General features: G+C 55.4%; 10 protein-coding genes across 10 annotated transcripts; 6 read left to right on the top strand and 4 right to left on the bottom strand.

Moving 5' to 3' along the window:
- Positions 1-1,456: 1,456 nt before the first annotated feature.
- Positions 1,457-3,649, top strand: CGGC5_v012165 (ENTH domain-containing protein; the record flags this gene model as incomplete). Its single annotated transcript, XM_032030995.1, has 5 exons — positions 1,457-1,504; positions 1,595-1,832; positions 1,894-2,084; positions 2,137-2,248; positions 2,295-3,649. The coding sequence occupies 5 exons, from the start codon at positions 1,457-1,459 to the stop codon at positions 3,647-3,649; spliced, it is 1,944 nt and encodes a 647-aa protein (XP_031889531.1).
- A 400-nt stretch (positions 3,650-4,049) lies between these two features.
- Positions 4,050-5,135, bottom strand: TFB3 (RNA polymerase II transcription factor B subunit 3; the record flags this gene model as incomplete). The annotated part of the gene is made up of 1 exon (XM_032030996.1): positions 4,050-5,135. The coding sequence occupies one exon, from the start codon at positions 5,133-5,135 to the stop codon at positions 4,050-4,052; it is 1,086 nt and encodes a 361-aa protein (XP_031889566.1).
- A 457-nt stretch (positions 5,136-5,592) lies between these two features.
- On the top strand, positions 5,593-6,321 carry nudC (Nuclear movement protein nudC; the record flags this gene model as incomplete). Its single annotated transcript, XM_032030997.1, has 3 exons — positions 5,593-5,608; positions 5,699-5,901; positions 5,971-6,321. The coding sequence occupies 3 exons, from the start codon at positions 5,593-5,595 to the stop codon at positions 6,319-6,321; spliced, it is 570 nt and encodes a 189-aa protein (XP_031889572.1).
- A 791-nt stretch (positions 6,322-7,112) lies between these two features.
- Positions 7,113-9,138, bottom strand: CGGC5_v012168 (uncharacterized protein; the record flags this gene model as incomplete). Its single annotated transcript, XM_066152652.1, has 3 exons — positions 7,113-7,132; positions 7,316-7,341; positions 7,421-9,138. The coding sequence occupies 3 exons, from the start codon at positions 9,136-9,138 to the stop codon at positions 7,113-7,115; spliced, it is 1,764 nt and encodes a 587-aa protein (XP_066007840.1).
- Positions 9,139-9,443: 305 nt separating this feature from the next.
- Positions 9,444-11,270, bottom strand: FUS8-0 (Cytochrome P450 monooxygenase FUS8; the record flags this gene model as incomplete). The annotated part of the gene is made up of 7 exons (XM_066152653.1): positions 9,444-9,455; positions 9,553-9,649; positions 9,703-9,872; positions 9,927-9,985; positions 10,034-10,460; positions 10,516-10,943; positions 10,997-11,270. The coding sequence occupies 7 exons, from the start codon at positions 11,268-11,270 to the stop codon at positions 9,444-9,446; spliced, it is 1,467 nt and encodes a 488-aa protein (XP_066007839.1).
- A 451-nt stretch (positions 11,271-11,721) lies between these two features.
- EGT (Ecdysteroid UDP-glucosyltransferase) lies at positions 11,722-13,347 on the bottom strand (the record flags this gene model as incomplete). Its single annotated transcript, XM_032031001.1, has 1 exon — positions 11,722-13,347. The coding sequence occupies one exon, from the start codon at positions 13,345-13,347 to the stop codon at positions 11,722-11,724; it is 1,626 nt and encodes a 541-aa protein (XP_031889816.1).
- Positions 13,348-14,036: 689 nt separating this feature from the next.
- On the top strand, positions 14,037-15,199 carry CGGC5_v012171 (Fusaric acid cluster transcription factor FUB10; the record flags this gene model as incomplete). The annotated part of the gene is made up of 3 exons (XM_066152654.1): positions 14,037-14,076; positions 14,118-14,959; positions 15,014-15,199. 3 exons carry the CDS (start codon positions 14,037-14,039, stop codon positions 15,197-15,199), a joined length of 1,068 nt encoding a protein of 355 aa, XP_066007967.1.
- A 2,639-nt stretch (positions 15,200-17,838) lies between these two features.
- Positions 17,839-19,080, top strand: cys-9 (Thioredoxin reductase; the record flags this gene model as incomplete). The annotated part of the gene is made up of 3 exons (XM_032031003.1): positions 17,839-17,857; positions 18,016-18,897; positions 18,998-19,080. 3 exons carry the CDS (start codon positions 17,839-17,841, stop codon positions 19,078-19,080), a joined length of 984 nt encoding a protein of 327 aa, XP_031889818.1.
- Positions 19,081-20,651: 1,571 nt separating this feature from the next.
- Positions 20,652-21,337, top strand: CGGC5_v012173 (uncharacterized protein; the record flags this gene model as incomplete). The annotated part of the gene is made up of 4 exons (XM_032031004.1): positions 20,652-20,702; positions 20,799-20,872; positions 20,986-21,099; positions 21,322-21,337. 4 exons carry the CDS (start codon positions 20,652-20,654, stop codon positions 21,335-21,337), a joined length of 255 nt encoding a protein of 84 aa, XP_031889811.1.
- Positions 21,338-22,338: 1,001 nt separating this feature from the next.
- Positions 22,339-22,713, top strand: CGGC5_v012174 (uncharacterized protein; the record flags this gene model as incomplete). Its single annotated transcript, XM_032031005.1, has 3 exons — positions 22,339-22,389; positions 22,449-22,519; positions 22,584-22,713. The coding sequence occupies 3 exons, from the start codon at positions 22,339-22,341 to the stop codon at positions 22,711-22,713; spliced, it is 252 nt and encodes an 83-aa protein (XP_031889812.1).
- Between the last annotated feature and the right edge of the window lie 221 nt (positions 22,714-22,934).

Below are 22,934 nucleotides of genomic sequence, written 5' to 3' on the forward strand. Positions count from 1 at the left end.
CCTGCACCCCGGCAGGTCGGAGCTGCCAGTTTTCGTCCGTGTCAGTAAGGTATTACCATTAGATGGGGGGCCGCCTTGACGGGACCTCGGGGTCGTCCTGAGGCCCACCTCACACACTCAGGCGGCGCTAAAGAGGACGCCGCACTGGTAGAGAATCTCTTCAGCGGCGGGAGATGCTTGGTGTGTGTCGCAGTTGAGGTCGCAGTGCAGCGCAGCGCAACGCCAGGACCACCGATGGCGTACCTGACCTGACCTGACCTTAAGGTACCGAACCTGAGGTACTTTACCTCACTACCTTACATGCACCGCAAGTTCTCTTCCCTCCACGTCGTTGGAATGCCACGGCGACAGGTGCCGACTGCCAGCATCACGAGCCCGCAAAACAGGCACTCGTGGACAGGGTTCCCTACCACTGCTACCGGCATAACCGGGTACGTGCTTTGTTGTACTACGGATGGTAGATACCCCTAAGGTCTACGGTCCATCGTGTGGTACAGCTGCTGCCACGACAGAGGTGTTGGGTAGAGTCGAAAAGGACATCTACATCTCCAGGCGACTCGAGTGAAGATACCCAAGGGAAAGACAAGTAGGAAAAGGAAAGGTGACGACGGGACCAAGACTCGTCCTAGTGTCGGTGGCGTAGCGATGCAGACGGGAAAGCAGAAGGGCTGCCCAGGAATCAGAGGCCGCGGCCGCTAGGCGCACCGCACCTGGACCTGACCTGGACCTGACCTCTGGACTTGAACACGCACTTGCACCTCCCCCCCGTCCCTCACAGGCTCACAGCCCCAGGTTACGTAGCAGCCCGACCAACCGACGGCCGTCGTCTTTCCCAATTCAAGACCGTGGCCCGTCCTCCTCCACCCAAACCCACCACTTCCCGACCAAACGTGGCCAACGTCGATACTGACGCTGCCCGCCCTCATTTCCCGAATACCCAACGTTAGCTCCTCGCTCACGCTCCGCTCCATCAGGCGCGCCGCCATATCTCGACAACTGCATCGCCAAATCTGTATCCTTAATCACCATCTCCGCGGTCCCTTTCCGATATCCCAACGCCCTGTCATGGCCGTTGGTCCTACCCCGGAGCCCGAACCACTCGTCCTGCATTGAAGCTTGCCAGGGCCCAATTTCGCCCAGCTGAGGGTTTCCCTGGCCTGCAACCCGCCTCCGTCGCGCCCCGTCACCGATACTTCTCCCGTCCGTCGACCACGACCCCGTCTGCATCTCTAAGAAGCGCAGACCTCGCGATAATCCATCTTCCTGTAAAGGAGCAATTAACCCGCTCGAGATACCCCGTCGAGGCCCGTGACGGCCGTTCCCTTTCGACGGTTTTCCTTTTCCGGGACTTTCGTCCGATCGCAACCCTCAACTCAGCTTTCCCTTCGTCGCCAAGCTCACCGGCTGCCACGAGTCCCCGACAGCGACGAACAACCACTTCGATCCGACCGACAAAATGTCAAGCTCCTTCGAGAAATCGGTCAAGGGGGCCACCAAGATCAAGGTTGGTTAAGGGAGGCGGCGACGGTCATTCCACGCCGCTAGCTGTTCGCGCCTCGCCCGATCATGACGATGCTGACTTTATTGCCTCTAGGCCGCGCCACCCAAGACCAAATACATCGAACACATCCTCGTAGCGACACATGCCGGCGAGGCTGGCGTTGGGGAGGTCTTTCGCGCCCTGCAGTTCCGTTTGCGAGACTCGACATGGACCGTCGTCTTCAAGAGCTTAATCACCGTTCACCTGATGATCCGTGAAGGCTCACCCGATGTCACACTGTCATTCCTCGCGAGGCACCCCAACACGCTTGCTATCAGCAGCTTTACGGACGGTATGTAGATATTGAGGCTGTCGATGAAGACGGTGGATGCGGTGCTAACAACGCATAATAGCCCAGACACAGGGTCGGAACATTCGGCATTACGCCAGCTACCTGAGCTCCCGAGCAAAGGCGTTTCGCGAAACGAAATGCGACTGGGTCCGGACCAAAGAATCGAGGTTGGAGAAGCTTACGGTCGAAAAAGGCCTGCTGAGGGAGACGGAAATCCTCCAAACCCAAATCACAGCCCTGCTGAAATGCGATGTGAGTCTTACGTGGTTGGAGATGGCTGGGTTCGGGTATTGACGTTGAGCAGGTACTCGAAGGCGAAATCGAGAACGAAATCACAGTCACCGTATTCAGACTACTGGTGCTTGACCTTTTGGCTCTCTTCCAGGCTCTGAACCAGGGAATGATTAACATCCTAGGTAGGTCTTGGAGTTCGCGCACATTGTATACTTGCTAACTAGCCAGGCAACTTCTTCGAAATGTCAAAGGTCGACGCCGAGCGAGCCATGGCCATCTACCGCAACTTCACCAAGCAGACGGATTTCGTAGTGCAATACCTGAGCGTCGCACGGCAATTTGAGCACCAGACCCGCGTCGAAGTTCCTAAGCTGAAGCACGCGCCCGTCAACTTGGGTCGACAACTCGAGGAGTACCTGCACGACCCCGACTTTGAGGTTAACAGAAGGCAGTACATCGCTGAGCAGCAGGCCAAGAAGAAGGGAGGAGGGGCGATCATGAAGTCAGCGGGCGCTGTGTTCGATTCCAAACCCGCGCCAGCAGCGAACAACCCGTTCCCGAGCACCAACGGATTTTCACAGCCAAAGACTGAGACTGCCAAGGGACCTGCGCCGGATCTGATTGATTTCTTCGAATCGATTGAACAGAACCAAACGACGATGGCGCCGAACCAGCAGCAACATCAGCAACAGCAGCAGATGCCTATGCAGACTGGCTTTGCCCCCAATGGTCAATTCCAACCGCAACCTACAGGCTTCCAGCAGAATGGGTTTGGAGCGCAGCAGCCGCAGAACGGATTCGCACCTCAGCCGACAGGATTTGGGACCAATCCGTACCAGCAGCAACCGCAGCAGCAGCAACAACAGAGCACAAACCCCTTCGGCCAGCCTCAACAGCAGCCCCAGCAGCAAGCACCACAACCATTGCAACCCGCCTTCACTGGGGCTGGATTCGGCGGCTTCACCCCTCAACCGCAACAGCCTTTCCAGCCCGGTACTCTTGGTGCCATACCGCAGGACTCCGTGGCTAGCTTCCCGACTGGTGCGACCGGCATGCTTAGTCCCAACTCGGCTCAGCAGATGACGAACCCATTCCGGGCGTCTATGTTGATGGCCCAGCAAACGGGCATGTCTACTAATACCGGGTTCTCGAGCCCAGCCAGCCCTCAGCCCAATCTCAACAGGCAATCTACCAACCCTTTTGCGAGATCTTCGCCTCAAGCGCAACAACCATTCCCGACCGCGCCTGCACCTAATAACTCTCCGTTTGGCTCTCAGCCGAGCCAGTCGACGACGCAACTCCCGACCATTGCACCTTTGCAGCCGATGATGACTGGCACCAACCCGTTCGCCAAGAACTTCACCGGGCAGCAACTGCAGCAGCAAAGGCCCGCTACCAGCTCTGGTGCGCTCGTTCCACAACCAATAGGGACCACGAACCCTTTCCGCCAGGGTGCCTTTGTGAACCACCAGACAGGCATGGGCTGGCAGCACAACCAGCAGGCCATGGGCGGAGGGCTGGATTCTCTGGATACTGTGCCCGTTTTCCCGCGACCTATTCAGCAAAGTCCCTGGCAGACATAATACCGACTGTTTCAAAGATGGCGCCGCGAGCATCATTGCATGCGACGGGGCAATTTCCTTCTCTAGTTTCTCATCTCAAGCGAGGCGTTGTTCTGGGTTTGCTTGTACTACGGAGGAAGGGTGCTTAGACGGCTTGCGAAAAACAAAGCTCGGCAACGGATTACGTCACTGGTGGAAACCGGGCATTATCATCGAAGCCTGAGCTTGAAAAATGTATTATCTAGTAAGCAGACTTTAGAAAGTAATTTTTGCATAAGAGGGAGTTGTCTCCCTCAGGACTCTTTTTGAATCTCTGCTTCGCAAGTACTGTTTTGCGTCATCGCCGTCTAGTAATCCTGTCCAAGTACCCGCCAAACGCCATCGCTATGCCTGCCCAAAATATCGCGATAAACAATGAAAACTAGAAAACGTCATCCACTTCCATCCTCTGACTTGTCACTCCCGTAGCGGCCGCTGCCGCAGCTTCCGCGGTAGCGACCTTCTCCGGCCCCTTCTCGTCGTCAATAAACACAGCCAACCCCGAGAACGCCTCGAACATGGCCCGCCCCAGGTACTCCTCCGCGCTGTACCCGCCGACCACGATCTCGTCCTTCTTGCGCGCGTCGTCGACCCAGGGGTTGCGGTACTCGTCCAGCGGGCCAAGTGCATACCGCTCCATGTCGAGGCGCAGCCCGCCAAAGGGGTCGTAGGGCTTGTTCTCCTCGACGACGCGCTTCTTCTCCTTCTTCAGGCCGCGGATGGACAGGCCCGGCGCGGAGCTGCCGGTGGCGTCGGCGAGGGAGCTCGCGGCGGCAGCCATCCGGCCCTGGCCGCGCTTCTTGAGCAGGATGCGGTTGAGCGTCTGCTTGGCCTCGCCGACGTCGCCGGAGGCCAGGCCGTCGAGCATCTCCTCGCGCATGCGCTGCTCCTTCTTCTTCTCGGCCTTGTCCTCCTCCATGGCCTCCGCGCGGCGCCGCCGCGCCTCATCCTTCTCCGCCTCGAAGCGCGCCACGCGCTCCGCCTCGGACTCCTTGGCCAGCCGGCGGTTGCGCTCGATCTCGGCGCGGTGCGCCTGCTCCCACTCGATGAGCCGCGCCTCGGCGGCCTTCTTTTCCGCGTCGGTGCCGGAGATGATGTCGAAGGTGAGGGTCTCGACCCACTCGAGGTAGCCGTTGTAGTCGGCGAGGGTCTCGAAGTCGTCCTCGACCTTGTTGAGCACGGCGGCGACGCGGCGGCGTATGTCGACCTCGCGCTCGACGGCGAGGTCGCCGAAGTAGGCGGACTTGAAGCCCTTCTTGCGCAGCGTCTTGTGGCAGCCGGCGTAGGGGCACTGATTGGGCCCGTCGGAGAAGATGCGGGCGACGCAGTTGGCGCACATGGGGTGGTAGCACTCCGGGTTGATGAGGAACTCGAGGTCTTTGTTGAGGTAGCGCATGGTTTTGCAGACGGGGCAGACGGAGTCGTCGGTCTGCACGGCGCCGCCGTTGGGGGCGCGGGCGGCGGACATGATGTGGGTTTGTTGGTTGGCGTGAATGCTCGTGGATGGGGTTTCGTTTCGTCCCGTCGGGTTTGGATGGGAAGGTTCGATGGACGACGTAGTTGACTCAGGGCGGCATTGAGATGGGTTGTTGGAGGACCGCGGGTTGACGTTGCGCTGGAGTTTGGGGTTGAAGAAATCAAGCACCGCGCCTGCCTGAAAGAAACGAAGTTCACGATTAAGATGCGCCCAGATCGGCGGTGGTGGCTTGTAAAGTTGACGGCGAGGCTGATTGGGAAAGGAAACGTTTATTAAGCGAAGCTAATTGGCCAGAGCTCCCCGATCGAAAACGCACGGTCCGGGGGGCGTAATATGGGGGGTTGATGGTGGTGCAGTGCAGCTAAGCTACCCCTCCAAGAATTCCGTCAGCCTTTCCAGGGTCTTCTTCGACTTTTGCCATCATTCTGTGTACCGCAATACCGCAATCATGGCCGACAAACCTGGTATGTGTTCACCCCTCCTGCTTATCTGAGCGGAAGGTCGATGGTGACATATCATGAACAATCAAAAACTGACCACGCAAAACCACACAGAACCCACCCCCGCCGAGGAGGCCGCCGCCCGCGCCAAGGAGGCCGAGGAGCAGAACGCGCTGCCGTACAAGTGGCAGCAGACCATCGCCGACGTCGACGTCACCTTCAGCGTGCCCGGCAACTACAAGAGCAGGGACCTCGTCATCGACCTGAAGAAGAACACAATCTCCGCCGGCGTGAAGGGCCAGGAGCCGATCATTAAAGTATGCATTACCCCAAGGGAGGCACATCATCACCACAGAGGACATAGAAACTGACACGGAAGGGCGCAGGGCGACCTCCCCCACGCAATTATCGTCGACGACTCGACCTGGACCCTGGCCTCGGCCGCGGACGGCACCAAGACGGTCGAGATCCACCTGGATAAGGTGAACAAGATGGAGTGGTGGCCGCACGTGGTCAAGGACGCGCCCAAGATCGACGTATCCAAGATCCAGCCCGACACGAGCAAGCTGTCGGACCTCGACGGCGAGACGCGCGGCATGGTCGAGAAGATGATGTGGGACCAGCGCCAGAAGGAGATGGGCCTGCCGACCTCCGACGAGCAGAAGAAGCTCGACATCCTCAAGAAGTTCCAGGCCGAGCACCCCGAGATGGACTTCAGCAACGCCAAGATCAGCTAGACGAGCCATGATGTAGGAGAGGGCGATAACGAAGACAGTTACACACGGGGGCACGCACACACATGACACATAGGCGTTGGTGAATTGAAAGTGTATTCATTACGAAAACTAGTTTACGGGACGAGGAAATGTCAGGGGTGAAACGAATCGCCGAAACCATGGGAGAGCAGAAGCAAACGGTTATGGCGTCAGAGAGCCCATGTGTTGTGACATTCCTCTTGGATCCGCTAGTAATGGTGAAGCAGATTGAATGCTGCAGCCCATCAATTGTCAGATTAATAAGCGGTCCGTCGCTACAGCGCGTCCCTGGAAGAGAAAAAAGACCATGCACTGTGAAGAAGCAAAGCTGGACGGATTAGTGGTTGACAACAGCAAAGAGGTTGATAGCAAAAGCACGTCAGGAATCCTTAGAGCACAGGTTCGCCGACATGAGACCCAACATTGGGTCTATGAATCCAATTTCTATCCGCTCTAAACACCCTCGCATGTCCTGACGGATGGCGTTGGAAAAGCAAGCAGACAAGAGGGCATGGAGCTGCCTCGGCGCACGAATCACTTGACAAGGCATCTGTGATGTTGATTAGCGAAAATTCCTCACGGACTGATGCAAACAACATTGGAAAGTAAAAGTGGTATCAGAAAGTAGATTACATCCACACGTGTTTTGGTATCTCGGACAGGGATAACTGTATTTTTGATGTCTAATTCATCATTTGGGAGGAGGGGGTGAAGCGAAAAAGAAGATCGTCTTACCTGGGATGATGGATGGGACGGGCGTGTGATGTTGGAAGTTATTCACTTGGTTGAGTATCTGAGAATTGAGTCAGTCAAGTCTTCCTGAAGACAAGTCCAGTCATGAGCAAAGAAAAGATGCCAAATCAGAAGGTAGATTACATCCACACATATTTTGTATCTCGGACAGGGATAACTGTATTTTTGAAGTCTAAATCATCATTTGGGGAGGGTGTTGAGTAAAGAAAATATCACCACGTACCTATTGGGTTGAGATCCGGCCGTCTACTGCTTGGAAAGACGAGCAGCCTTGAACTTGCTGATGCGCTGACCGCCGTCGGCCTCGTCCAGTGGCCGGATCACAGACGTGTCTTCTTGCAAGAAACCACCCTGTTTCTGGATGAAGTTTCTCCGCTTGCGGTGGTACTCGTCGGCAACGTCTTGGTCGATGAAGTCATCCCCAAAGGCGTCGTCGTCCATTGGGTTGGCCTCCTTCTCCACGATGGCATCGGCGAGCGTCTTGCCTTCTGGGCCAGTAGGAGCAGTGGGTCGGTCCTGGTCGAGGAAACGGACAGGTACATCCATCGGACCCTTGGGGACGGCGTCGTCATCAACGACAGTCGGGGCAGCTCTTTGCTTCTTGAAGCGTGAAGCCTTGCGCGTGGACTTGACTTCTGTTTGCTGCGCGGGGCCAGAGCGCTCAACGATGTCGCTAAGAGGCTCGACGATGGGCTCTGTGGGAGCCTCGGGAGCGACAGCTGGCGATGATGTTGCAGGCGTCGTCTCGGGAGCGATATCGAGGTTTTGGGCGAAGCGAACGCTCTTCTTGCTGTCAGACTCGGTCGGCGAAGAGATTCGCAGGCTGGAAGCGGCCGGGGAAGGCGTAGACTTGGGAGGTTCCGAAGCCTTGGCCTGCTCGCCACGCTTGATAACGATGCGACCGATGCCTTGCTTATCCTCGTTGTCGGAGTCATCCGCTTCTTCCTCGGCCTTCTCCGTAAAGCGAGACTTGACACCAAGTCGCTTCTCGAGCTCGAGCATCCGCTGGTGGTAGCCGTCGTCGAGGACACTGCTGGTGGAACGTCCGTACTTGTCCTCTTCCTCGTCCTCGTCAAGGTCAGAGTAGTCGTACTCCCAGTCATCATCGTCATCGCCGGAGCCTTCCTCGAGCGTCAACTCAGCGACGACAGCCCCGACCTCCTCCATGCCGTACTTGAGCATCTCTCGGCGGAGGAGTGCGTCTTCCTCAGTCTCGCCCTCGGGAACGACAGGAGGCTGCCGGCTAATCTCCTCCTGATCCTTCGCCGTCTTCATGATTTCTTCCACGCGCTGGACGTTTCTAGAAATCTGAGGCTCTGAAGCGGGCTTGGTGTCCTCCGAGAAGGAGACAGTCTTCTTGACCGGGACGATGTCGTCGACCTTGTACTCAGACTGAGATGGCTCGACGGCAGGAACGGGTTCCTCCTTCGGTGCTGGAGCCTCAGCAGGCTTGTCGGTGACATCCTCGACGATCGCTTCAACCTTTTCCGGGCTCTCAGTCTTGCCCTCAGGAATGTCCTTGACACCGGCCTTCTCCAAGATCTCCCTGATCTGCCCACTGGAGTCGCCCGGACGCTGGAGCCGACTAGCAACAATGTTGCCTTCCTCGTCCAGCTCCTCGATGATCTCTGTTATGGGCAGGCCATCTTCGTCGCGCACGTCGGGGTTGCTGACGATGCTGGCGGCGGCGTGCTTCTGCTCAGCAGACTCGAGCTGCTTCTCGAGCGTCTCGATGTTCTTGGACACATAGTCGATGCGACGCGTCAGGAGATTGACAATCTGCTCAGCAGGCTTAAGGTCGATCCTGCCAAACAAGTCATTGATCTCCTTCTTGTCGACGACCTCGCCCTCAAAGTCCCGGCGGATGCGCGCGAGGTGCTCAGAGCTGGCGGGTTGGGGAGCAGACTCGATCTCCTCTTTCAAGGACTCATACTCCGCGTCCCATTGTCGCCAGTGCTGCAGAGCCTTCTGCAACTTGGCGATATTGTCTTCAAGTTGCAGACGGTGCTTTTCGAGGTCGAGAAAGCTGTCTCTGACTGTGGCCATGGTGGAAGAAAGATGGGAGAGATGGATGGTCGGAAGAACGGGAACGACAAGAAAAAAAATCCAGCGGAGCATGGAATTTCGGAGCTTGGACTGGATTAGGTCATCGACTGGCCAGGGTCGCGTCGCATTACGTAAGTGGGGTCTAGGATGCGCGTGCCCATTTTCTTGGTGGGGTGGCCGTGGTGCCTGCTTGTCTCTTCGATCTCACCGAGATCATCAAGCTCAGGATCAAGTGTCACACAACGACCTAATCCTAGTATATTCGAACTTGTCCACTGACATGTTTATTCTAGGAGGAACCCAAGCTAGCCTTCTTCCTAAAATATCTCAGTCTCCTGCCTAGAACCTTCTCTTGCACTAAGATCTCGGCCTGACACCAATCAGGTACTTGTTAGACTTGAGCTGCAGGCTTACCAGAACCATTGTCTCCCGAGACTGGCCAGGCACGAAGAAAAAATCATATCTCCTAAGGAGAGAAGCCATCGTAAGCCGGAGCTCATTCCACGCAAATCTGATGCGATCATTAGTATTATCGTTGAACTCGGAAGGCGCGGGAGACCTCACTGTTTGCCAATGCAGTTTCTAGACGCCGCAGAGAATGGGTAGTACGACATCTTTTCGGCGGCTGGCACCCCTTTGTAATCCGAGAGCCACCGTTCGGGAACAAAATCATCAGCATCAGGCCACTCCCTCTCGTCCAAGTGCAGCGGAAACGTGTTGGCAGTAATGGCAGTCTTGGTCGCGTTAGATACCCCAAGAAACAGCGGCTAGGCCGGGAGACAACTTACTCCAGCGGGAAAGAGATGCCCAACCAGAACGATATCCTCATCAGTTTGTCTTTGTAATCCTACATAGACGTCAGCAACTGCAAGCCTTCACCATACGAGAACCTTACCAGAAGCTGCTGGTGCTCTGAGCCTCAAAGTCTCCTTCAGAACTGCATTGAGGAACGGCAGATTCGCCGTCATTTCATTAGTCACTGGCGAGCTTGCGTCAGGGAAGACTTGGCGGATCTCGTCCACAAGCCTTTTGTAACGGACTGGATCGTCCAAGAGGAATATGAACGCGAAGATCAGCGTGGTAGCCGCTGTCTCGCCACCAGCCAGCATGAAGAGAAACATCTCTGCCATGACTACCTTGTCTGAGAAGTCTTCTGGGTTCTGGTCGTGAGTGTCGAGGAGCAACTGCAGGATATCAGGCTTCGCGATCTTGTCTTGCGAAGTTCTCCTTCGTGCAATGACCTCGTCGACGAGCCTCTTAAGCTCGGGGTCTTGCGACTTTGGCAGGAAGGGGATCCAACGTAAGAATGGCAGTGTTTGGTACTTGACTTGGTTAGTTGGGCTATATAATGAGCCGGGTTCAGAAAGGGCTTCTCACGACAGCGTTGCGTCTGAAGTTCTGCGACATCCTCAAACGAATGGGATGCTCCCCGTTCTTCACCAGTTTGAACGAGCCTCCAAAAGAAGTCTCGCTCATGACATCAGAGGTCAAGCATCCAAAGAGATGCCAGATGTCGATTTCTGCCTTCCCGCCGGCGGCAGCGCCGCAACGTTCATCAATCACCTCCTCCAGATCCCTGATGCAGCTCAACATCATCGGCTCGAGACCTTTGATGTAGCTGACCGAAAAGCCGTGGGACAGCAGGCGTCGCCGGGTGCGGTACTCTGCGCGGTCTCGTATCGTGAATATCGTCGCGATGTCTTTGTCCTGGCGGAACTTCTCGTACGCAGCGCTCTTGCGGAGGTCTTTTTCGACGACAATTTGGTGGACTGCCTCCTTGTTGGAAATCATCACAACGTTGGGCGCTAGTGGCAGAGTCAGTGTTGTGAAGTTTCCCCAGGAAGGCAGTGATGCATACCGATTCTGACAATTTCGCCATACTTCTTTGGATAGTCGATGCACATTTGTCCTGATTTGCCGGTGATGACCGTCAATTTCCAAGGGACGGCGGTGAATCTGTTCAACCACGGCCCAGGAACCTTGCTAAGCGGTCCTGTGAGGCCGATCCATACCGCCTTCGAGATCTCGATGCCATAGTAGACAAGAGCAAGCAAACCGAAAACCGTGGCCGCAGTCTTGAGATCTAGACCAGGTCTTCCGAGCATCATATTGCTGCTGTTAGACGAATCCATGCTGAGATTCTGTCCACCGTATAGCAGAAGTCGACGCAAATGTGATGCCTCAACAAAACCGCAGCGTTGTTGAAGCGTGGAGGAAGATCTCCCTCGATTTTCTCAAGGAGACGGAAAAAATCTGGAATGAAGGGAATTCAGCTGCCTGGCTCAAGACCCGACAGTCTGGATGCTGGGATCACACGTGTGGCTGAATCCCAAGCTTACATACTTAGCGCTTATGATTGGCAACCTCGGAACGGGACTTCTGCCATTTCAGATAGCAATGGCTTGTAATACCCCTGTGAAATGCAGAGATTGCACACGTCAGACGTGTATTCCGCCATATCAACGGCCAAATGAGCCTTGTGCATGAGAAGGATCGTCTCACCAACCTCGTCTAGCTGATCGGGTTTGACGAAATCAATTGGGTGCTACAAGTCCAAGTATCCTATCACTTCACGTTGAGCCTTCACAACATCTCCATAACCTGTTTGAAGCTGGTAGAGTCAAGCCGCCTGATGTATCCCACACCCAGGAAACAGGCTGTACCAGCCATCGTCGCAAACAGAAGCGAAGTGGCCCACAGGTCCCAGTTCCGCGCCTTCCAAATTGACATTCTCATATCTGCGGTCTGGAGATGCATGGGCCGGAGTTCTTGCCCACGTCTGAAGCGTAGCTCGTGGTCGTGGATGACCTCCTCCACCATGTCAGCAGCAAGGTGCTTCCTCCGCGAAGCGACGCGCGCAATCCTCTTCATGCGCTCGACGTTTCTGGCAATCTTGCCTTCGGGGTCGACTACAATGGCCCAAATCCGGCTGGCCATCCCCTCGGGCGTGAAGTCGAACTTGTCCATGGCCAGACCGACTCCCGCCTCGACTAAGCGCGCGCTGTTGGCGAGCTGGTCGAAGAAATAGCCAATCACGAGAACGGGCGTCCCATGGAACAGGGCTTCGTTCGCGCTGGAGCCACCTCCGTGAGTGAGGTAGACCCTGGTACTAGTGTGCTCCAATATGGCTCGCTGCGGCGCAAAGCTTGTGACGAGAAATTCAGAGTGACTTCCGTTGATAATACCCCCGACTGTCAGACTTGACCCACCCTTCCTCTCCAAAGAGGCCGTCGTATCGGCACGTCTCTTGGCGGCTATTGGCATGGACCATATCACGCCGTTGATGTGCCCCATATCCAATGACATGACGAGACCACGAATCAGCTTGGCCAAGTCCACGTCAGGGAGGACGATGTGGGTGCCAAGAGCTACGTACACAGTCTTATCGTGAGACTCGAGGAAATCCAGATACATATCGTCGAGCCCAGCGAACTCATCGCTGAGTATCGGGCCTACCGGAAGCATCAGAGGCGGCAAGTCCTTGGGAGGCTCAAGCCCGAAGAACGAGTTGATGAAGACGAGGTGATTCGGTTTTGTGGCCACCTGCAACGCATGATGAACGCCCTGCCGCTTCCTCAACTTCTTGAACCACCGTGTCCACCCCATGATATGCGGCAGAGCCCAGAACAACACCATCTCGTTCCTTATGCGCGACCAGATGGATGCTCTCTCTGACGTCGGTGTAAAGTCGACTTGGAAGCCTGGCTGACCGGGTATATAGCTCGCCGGGGCCAGGATATAAGACATCTGCGGCCACATGATGGCAATGGGCACGCCAAACTCGATCATCATATCTTTGGCGGCGGCATCGACGAAGAAGTCGGCAATGATCATGTCTGGCGTGGTATCCGGACCCAGCACCAGCTCACGTAGGTGGAAATAGGTGTCCGGCCAATACGAATCGAAGAGATACTTGGATTGCATGATCGAGCCAACGCCATCGCTGGGCCGCCACTGTCTCATGCGTGTGTAATGCTGCTCCGCCTCATCGTCCGGGAGGGCGGGACCGAAGCTATGGATGCGACTGATGGATGGGTAGGCGGAAGCCCAATGTTCTTGACCCGTATTGGTGCCGAAATGAACCTCGTGGCCGCGTGCCGCAAGGACCGCGCCGAGTTCGAGAACCGGGGCTGCGTGGGTGAAGCCGCCGACGGTTGAGACGAGGAGGATCCTGCGTTTTTGGAAGGTTTCTGGGGAAGTAGCCATCATATTTCCTAACCAAACGTTTGACATCAGTCCTAGGCTAGTTGAATATGAGAGATAGGCGAGAGATTGGGACAATTGATCCCTTTTCTAGAGCGGCTCGGCGGGTTGCACCATCTCGGCGGGTTTCGGCAGGTTGGTGGAGTGACATTCTCATGCAGGCAGCAGGGCTCGGTTTGCCGTGACGCGCCATCATGGTTATATTTAACGGGTGGCTCCCGAGGTATAGCAACAATTATAAAAAGGCCGATGACTTCGTGAAATGGGCGAAACCCTTCTCAACTCTTGATCCATGTCTTGAAAAGCCAGGTGTTGGGGATAGCTGGTTGCTCAATAACTGTTTCCCGTCTGTTCAGAGCTTACTCCCTAGTTACATGAAAACCCTGCATCTGAACGAACAGCAGATCAGCTATGGCGAGCTTACTCTTCCTTGTAGATACCAAAAGAAGTCTGAAATTCCAGCCTCGGGTGAAAAAAGAAAGCAACATCGTAAGATGAACAGGAAGAAGCTTTGAGCGTCAACCGGAATCGCCAAGGGCTACAGCTGGTATCAGCTGTTCAGATGATGAATCTCCTCGGACGCCGTCAAGGATCCGAATCCTTCGTCGTCTGCCTGATCCCACCGTTCACCAATCGGGGTAAGACTGGAGACGGCACAGTAAGACGAACTCTTAGACCCTGGTCACGTTCTCAACATGTCATCCAAACTTAACGATCGCAACTTCGGCTCTCTACGTCTGTATCGATGACCAAATCAAGTCGAGGACCGTTCACAGGGATCCGCCAGGCCTGCGATGCGTGCCACTTTAAGAAGATCCGCTGTCTGCGAGGTCCGGAAGAGGGCGACGGGCCATGTCAGAAATGCAGCCGCGAAGGCGTCGCATGCGTCTTCAGTCCCGCGCTGAAGACGGGCAGACCACCGAAGAAGCCCCCTGCGGCGATCCGTCCGGAACCTGGGCCAACTCTGACACCGCCATCGACCTTATCCTCAGACACTCCATCACAGCCTATCGATCCAATTTCCCAGGCTCCGCCATCTACGTTGGACGAACCACCGATCCCCTGGGAAGCATGGGACGGCATGGACATGGGCATCGTCTGCTTCCCGTCCGCGGACTGTCCACTGCAGCATGACTTTGACGAGCTGAAGAAGGCCGCCAAGCCGGAAGTCATTGTTCTCAAGCGGCTCGAGCAGCTTTCAGCGTTCCAGCAGCAGCTTGTCGCAAAGAGGAGGGAGCATGCCGACGTATTCTCCCGGCAGCCTGGGACTGATGCCTCCAACGCCATCCAGGAAATGCTGCAAATCACCCAGAAGGTGACAAAGTTCAACGCCTGGCTGATGATGGGCGGCGCCAAGTTCGCCTTCCGCAAGCCCATGCTAGACTCCATGTCAGACGAGACGGCCCTGATGATGGTTGTGTCGCCGGCCACGCTGGTCCTAGAGGTCTTTGTCGACATTCTTGAGCTGGCGTTCCCATCTCTGAAGAAGCGGCCATCGGACTCAGATTGCTCAGTATCTGGCGAGGCTGGCATATGCGCAATCAACCCAGCGCTGCTGTCGAGCGCCAGCATGAAAGAGCTCGGCTTCACGCCGGCCGCCGTGCCTGACATTTCAGCTGTGCATAATCTCGCGAATCCAGTGTGCATCTACATTCTCCTGACAGCGCTCCAGGACCAGCTGGACTCGATGCGGAAAGCTGTCGAACTGGGTTTGGATTCGTTTCCGAGGATGGATACCGCCAAGGGAGCTCAAGGGCTGTTACCAGCCATTATGGATCAGTATTCTGAAAAGATTCGCTTTGTTCAGGGGCACATCACCAAGGCAGGTGGCGACAATTTAATGGCTGGGCTGGATTGATGTGGTATGTCTGATCTGGTTTCTTCTGCAAGTCAGCAACGCGCTTTCCCTTCCCCGAACGTTCTTGTCTCAGGAATCTCCTCTTCTGCTGTATTCAGTTTTACGATTCTTGTTCGGGTCTAGATTTCGTGCGCTGGATCTGCCTCACTGGGCGGGACTATGGCTGGCTTTCGGATGCACAGCACAAGTGAGAGAGTGTGTGCGGAAACCCTCCCAGACTCTGGGCCGCTACTGCGTGCTGCGAGGTTAAGAACGGCTGTGAATTCCCATGGATTGCGCTTTCTGGACTCTGAACAAGATGATTTATTGTGCAATATACTCAGGTCTCTGAAGTATCCTGGAGTTTTGCTATTCGCATGAACACATCCGGCTGGCGGAAAACTATGTGTTATATCAGAAGACGATCCATCTAATATTATCCCTATCATTGTTGTGATTGTAGTTGCCTTCATCTTCGCCATCTTCTTACTACTGCTCTTGTCCTTTCTTCATTATCCGCCCGGATGCCAAAAGTCTTGCTGAGCAAAGAGGTTACTGGAGTTGTGTGTTATACATCGGCTCTGATGTATACTCATGTTATTGAGGCAGAAGGGTTTCAGCCGCCATCAGAAAATAGTTCACGAGCTTTGCAGCTACCAACTTGGATAGTTAGGAAACCTCTCGGCTTGTGTAGCTACTCCAATGGCAGCAATTTATGCTTCATTATCACAACCGTTATTCTTGAATCCTCCCCACTCGCAAAGACTCAGAACACTCGATCGATTCTACTCCATGTAGAACATCTGATCATTTGACTGTTTGTTGACAAACATGGCGTCTGCGAGATGTTACGTGACGATGGGGCAACAGCGCAGATGTTTTAAAACGTACAGTTGTAGGGGTTAAAATACTGAACATCCACGGATCGATGAGAAGCGGCTTGCGCAACCACAGGTAGAGCACCATTGGGCTGTGCTCCTATGCAATAAAGCAAACCACGGCATTACCCCATTTCCCAGAAGTTAAATCTTGACTCTCTATATTTGACATACACGTCAAAGTCGCATTACAACAAACTCATACATAGCCTCTCACTTAGGACCGCTCAATTATTAGCAAGTCTAGTCGCAAAGACTCTTACCGGATACGGCCGGCCCAAAGATCCCCACTGGCCACCGTGATCCCGGATCTGCATGAGTGGATCTGGACAAGGGCGGGAAGCGCGCGACTCCGCAACTCGCCCACACCATCCAAAAAGAAACCAGCAAAAATCAAGTTGAGCCAGATTCAGACTCTTTTAACTCCTCGACGGGGAATTGAACCCCGGTCCCCGGCGAATCGTGAAATGACAAGCCGATATCCTCACCACTAGACTATCGAGGACTGTGATTTGATGTCTCGGTTGTGAGGCAAAGACACCCAGGTAGGTGGTAATGCCGCGCCGAATGCCCAAGTGTTGTTTAGATCGCGGTTCCATCTGTGAAACAACAAGCAGAACTCTTGCAAGAGTGATTATTCACTTTCAGCGAGAAATTGTCATGTTTCCCGTGTCTGTGTGGCTGTATTTTCCGTGCACAAGAATGCGGTCTAGTTCGCGCAGAGATGGAGGACGATAACGGGGGCGACGACAATGGTGAAGTTATAATGGTCTGGTGAGAGAAGTCGCTATCGCACAAGAAGAACAAGTAGTTCGTTTGGTGAGAATGATAATTCCAAATCGTTGGCATTGCTCAATAATCATGCTCACGAAGAGTCATCAAATGTTGCACCACACGGAATCGCATCATCCGGCTCCACCGACAACGGCCTTGGCCAGTCCAGAACATCGACCTGACGAGGCTTCATTGACGTCAGAAGACGAAAATTCCAAATAGAGATCTTTGATTGATAAGATGGAAATGCGTTAACCGTGTCGTGAGAACCCTTGCGGAAAGTCGGCCCCGAGACCGGAATTCGAAAAAAGCATGCGTTCCGCTCGGAGTTATGTCACTCGGGCGAGCCTCGGTAAGTGGGGTGTGACTTGGCGTGACCGCCCGGAGACTCGGCGCTTAAGTAATCCAGTACAGCCGGCGCTCCGATTGCGCATTTCTGGGTGACCGTCCGCTAGAGAACCCTGAGTCGCGCCGCCGCCCGAAAAATTCTGGAATCCACCATCGCAGGGCCAAATCCCGGCAACCATTAGAAATCCAACTGCAGCACAGCTCCAACCGTCCTAGCCTTGCGCTGCGATTCCCACTTGGAAGCAGTCGCCGTCCAGTCAGACGCCGTCTTTGACTCTGGTAGATAGTGCGTAGCAGCGAGCAGATATCGTCAACGATAGCCACGAGTTGCAGCTTTGCGAGGAGCTGATTGGGAGAGACAGCAGAACCAGAACCCGCCTGGTGTTTCGTTGCGTTGCCCCTCCACTCCCCGAGGACGCCCCTCCCTGAGGCGACCCCCCCTTCGCACTGCGTCTCTTTTTTCCTTTTTAAAGATACCCCGCCATTTGGGAGAGGATAGTGCGTGTTCCGAACGCGCATATCACCGCCAAACTGTTCTCTTCAACCCTCAGACGAACACTTCTTCGCTCCAGCGCGACCGGCCTGTCTTTTGCTGCAGCCACTACCACCCTGAAAAAGAACACCGCCAAACCCGTTGATTTTAAAACAACAGCCCGCAGCATGCATTCCAAGGTCGTCAGTAAGTCGTCACCACCGCTGCTACCGCTGCTACCGTTACCTCTATGGCCCCTCACCTTGCCCCCTCACGTCGACTCACGATGGCTTCACTGCTTACCTGCTTGCCTGCTACCCTCAATGCAAAGCCCCCATGAGCTGACAATGCCCTCCTCCGCGCAGTCATCGGCTCCGGCCCTGCCGCCCACACCGCCGCCGTCTACCTGGCGCGCGCCGAACTCAAGCCCGTCCTCTACGAGGGCTTCATGGCCAACGGCATCGCCGCCGGCGGCCAGCTCACCACCACCACCGACGTCGAGAACTTCCCCGGCTTCCCCGAGGGCGTCATGGGCGGCGAGCTCATGGAGAAGATGAAGGCCCAGTCCGCCCGCTTCGGCACCGAGATCATCACCGACACCGTCGCCAACCTCGACCTCTCCTCCCGCCCCTTCAAGTACTCGACCGAGTTCTCCCCCGACGAGACCCACACCGCCGACGCCATCATCCTGGCCACCGGCGCCTCCGCCCGCCGCCTCAACCTCCCCGGCGAGGACAAGTACTGGCAGAACGGCGTCTCCGCCTGCGCCGTCTGCGACGGCGCCGTCCCCATCTTCCGCAACAAGCCCCTCTTCGTCATCGGCGGCGGCGACTCCGCCGCCGAGGAGGCCATGTTCCTCACAAAGTACGCCAGCCACGTCACCGTCCTCGTCCGCCGCGACGTCCTCCGCGCCTCCCAGATCATGGCCAAGCGCCTGCTGGCCCACCCCAAGGTCACCGTCCGCTGGAACTCCGTCGGCTCCGAGATCAAGGGCGGCGCCGACGGCCTGATGAGCCACCTCGTCGTCAAGGACACCGTCACCGGCAAGGAGGAGGAGGTCGAGGCCAACGGCCTGTTCTACGCCATCGGCCACGAGCCCGCCACCACCCTCGTCAAGGGCCAGCTCGAGACCGACGCCGAGGGCTACATCGTCACCAAGCCCGGCACCCCCCTGACCAGCGTCGAGGGTGTCTTCGCCGCCGGTGATGTCCAGGACAAGAGATACAGACAGGCCATTACCAGTGCAGGTGAGCTTTCCTGCCCCTTCCCCCAGCGAAGCCATTGGCTGTTGTTAGGCCGCGTATGTTGTGGAACCCCGACATTTGCTGACGTTGATACCGCTTTTAGGCTCCGGCTGCATGGCCGCCCTGGACGCCGAGAAGTTCATCGCCGAGCTCGAGGACGGCGACGTCAAGGACAACAAGCAATGACTTGATCATCATCTTTGAGAGCCACTCTCTGCACATATCCCTCTAGAGCCTCTTAGACCATTTTAGACAAATAGGAGGTAAAAAAAGGAAGAAATAGACTTTTATGATTTCACGCGTAACCGAGATTGGAAAGAAAAGGGGTGATATTCTAGATCCCTTCCAAGATCCAGATTCCCGAAGATTGATGAGATGAGATGCTACCCGCTCGGAGCCAGGTCCGAGGCACCGAAGCCGGGACCTCGGAGATATAAGCTGCGTATCCCACCACTCGCACCTCTGATCGAGAGACATTTTTCCCAACCTAAGGCCGGCCGGGCGTTCCCGGTTCTCGCTGCATGTGGGCGCCGTCCATTGGAGCATGCGTTCTCCAAGAACCCATCATCGGCAGCGGCGGCGACAGACAGACAGGTACCAGGAGGAGGGGGGGTGGTAGTGAAGCTTTTCCCACGTTCATCATTGACCCTCCCTCCCTTGCCCCCAATGCGCACCCCTGGACCGCCGTCGTCGCCGTAAAATCCAAGTTGCCATGTCGTCCCAACCTTGCCCACATCCGAGAGCCACCACCACCACCAACACTGCGCGTCCCTGTTGCTTCTGTCTGCTCGCCTGCCTACCCACCCCTCGGACGGCTTTCTGCTCGCTTCGTCCCATAAAAACCAGCTGCCATCAGCAACGGCGGGCAACAAACAGCAGCAGCAGCTCTCACCCAGCACCCCCACATGGAGCTTAAAAATACCCCCGAAGTCAGGCCCAGACGCAATGCCAGCGCATGGCTTTACGGAATGTCATTCGCCTCTTATTTGTCTGTCGTCTCGCTCGGCCCACGAGGCGGCGGCGGCGCATATCTTCGCCCTGCCCACTTTCCCCCGTCAGCCCGCTTGGCTGCTGCTGCTTGCTGCTGCTGATGTGGTTCCTTGCTGCCGGCAGCTAGCTTCATTCTGGGTCCCCGCGTCCCTCCCTCCCCAGTCGTCCCATCGTTGATGTGGTGTTGTGATTGCTGGTGTATCCATACCCAACCCCCGTTCAAGGCATTGACGGCCAGACTGCCAAAAAGAATACACGCAGCTCTGCCCGAAAAAGTCGTCCGTGTGTATGTGTGAAGGGTATGTGTGTGTGTGCGCGGGCGCGTGTGTGTACGCCCGTGTCGTGCGACGTGCCTTATGTCTTTCGTCCAAGGGCGGGGTAATAGGCAAGCGTATCGTTTCAAAACACGCATCGCCATGATCAGCCCATGTGCCCGTAAAACTCTCTCGTAGGTGTGTATAACTCGTCGTGGGTTGGAGAGAACCATTCAATTCACCTTTCCCATCTCCACCCGGCCGCTAAAAGCTGCCTGCTTCTGGTGCCCTTTTAAAGTGTCCTACTATCCCCCTTTTCCTCACCTATTTTTGCCCCTCTCTCACACGCCAAACTCACCCCCTGTCTGTCTCGTGAACAAACGCCAACCCCGACGAAAGCTCCATCGAAGAATTGTATTCTCCGATTCTTGGATGAATTGAAGCTGCGTTCGAGAAGGATCAAGATATCCGCCGCCAGCCCTCCCCCGCCCACTATATCGACACGAATTCAACATGCCAAGCAACAAGGGGTACACTTACAAGAGTTCGGGGAGCACTAGCCAGGTAAGAAAGAAAAATCTCATCCCGGAAACTTTAATCTCGCGATGCCGAGGTTTCGAAGGCTGGAGGTTCTTTTTGCTTACAACCAGAGAAACATAGGGCAGCCAACATATCCCCCGCGACGCCGGCGGCTCTTCATCAAAACAAGACGGATACCACCATCCCAACAGCATGTAAGCGCTTTCCCTCCGCCTCAATTGTCTCTCGTCACGACAAAACATGATTCCGGCCAGGAAAACGGCGAGGCAGCAATGAACCAAGACTGATGGGCAGAAAATTCGCGCAGAAACGGCTCTTACCATTACGCCAACCCCAAAAACGGGGGAAAATATGACGGCAACGGCGGGTCGACGTTCACCTCGGCCAGTGGGTACCGGACGTGCTCCGGATACGGAAAGAAGTAAGTGAGATCTTATCTAACGGAGCCTTGTCACTTGAAGAATTTCTTTTTTTGCGGGGGGGCCGATCACACAGGAGGGGCGCGAGGTCCTTGGATTGGGGGAGGAGGGGGCGTTGGTTTGCTATTTCCGTTTGCCGCCGTGGGGGTTTCTTTTACTCTTCCTCTTGGTTTTTCTTGCCTTGGCTTGACACGACTGAAATGCTGACTTGTTGGTTTGTCAAGTGTTGGTATGAAATGATTTGACGGTCCAATGGACGGGATGATGGTTATGATGATGCATATGGGGGTTTTGGGGGAAACTGGTGTGGCTTCTGTCGGCCTGCTTTTTTTTTCTGGGTTCGGTACAATATGGGAGGGTTGCCTGCTTGCTTTCTTTATTCGCATATACCAGGCGCAAAATATGATTTCTACGTTTGATTTGAAGCTGTTTGGTCCTCAATTTCGAGGCATTGCGTCAGATTCTCGCTGGAAGGTAGCTCGTCAGTGTTGGAGCATCTGAGGCTCACTGTCCATACATTGGTACTCGTCCGGAACCCCTCACTCTCCAGTTTGAGTACGACTCAGTCAGCAAGCTTACGCGCCTAGCTGACTCCGTGACTTCCTCACTTGTCGACCACGACTCAAGAGTCCTGATGTTAAGTTGAGCCTCGGCCTGGCGTCTCAGCTTGACTTCACAAAGTCTCCGTCGGCACCTATCTTGCTGTCCCAAGCTCGACATACCAACCTACCCCATTGCTTCGGTGTTCGGTGAGATTGCCAAGACGTACTGGGATAGCCCTGCCATGCAAACCTCACGATAGCGTCAAGTCCCTGGCGCGGCGGGGTCCTGACAGACGTCACGCGGCCAAAGCTCCCCATCACAAGCTGCCTGTTGAAGATGGGAGCTTCAACCCCTCAACATGCTTTCTTTTTGGAAAGTGCCCGCTTGTGAAAGAAATGGCGTGCCGTTGGCTCTTTCACTCAGAGTTGAAGATAGAAGGTTAGGCGCACGGTCTAATTTGCCGTAGCTTCCCTTTGTTTGCAGCTTCCCCTGTAGCAACAGGAAGCTTCCCTGTCTCAGCAATCTAAGATGCGGGGTGAGGTGGAAGGTGAGATGGCTTGTGATCAACCTCCTATTTGATTCCCCCGCCTCTGCAGGTGATCTCAGATCAAGTTTCCCTCCAACACACCACTGACCAGAAAGCAAACCAACCTCACATCTAAACTTCCAGACCCAAGACTCTCTGAATAACCGCCAAGATGCCTAGCAACCAGGGATACTCGTACAAGAGCTCCGGCACCAATAACCAAGTTCGTCCTCCTCAATCTCACCTAATTCGACATGTTGACTGACTATGATGGGTTCACAGGGCAACCACTACTGCGCCCGCGACTACGGCAGCAGCGCCTCGAACTCGAACTCGTACCACTACTCCAACACGTGAGTCCCAACTGTACTGACTGCCGGTAGTTTCGGGCTGACTGATGCATGTCGATTAAAACAGTGACGGATCATACTACTACTCCAACCCCAACGGCAGCACCTACTACAACGACGGCCAGGGCGGCTCGACCTACACCTCCTCCAGCGGCGACAAGTCTTCGTCTGGATACGGCGGTTCCAGCAAGAAGTGAGCTAGCTGCCGGAAATCTCATGGCCTAGTAACGGAAGGTGGAGAACCCATGTCACGGTCAGCAGGCCATGTTAGTCGAGGACGGTGGAGCAGACAGCTAGATGAGCATGAATTGATAACGCGACACGACTGACGCATAACCCGAATTCCTTGTAACATGACACGGCTTGGTATCTGTGGTAGAAAGTTGTTGGTTCCAAGTCCATGCGAAGAGACAGACTT

The sequence above is a fragment of the Colletotrichum fructicola genome (genome assembly GCF_000319635.2).
Source record: "Colletotrichum fructicola Nara gc5 chromosome Unknown KSG_Nara_v1_contig07, whole genome shotgun sequence".
Taxonomy (NCBI): domain Eukaryota; kingdom Fungi; phylum Ascomycota; class Sordariomycetes; order Glomerellales; family Glomerellaceae; genus Colletotrichum; species Colletotrichum fructicola.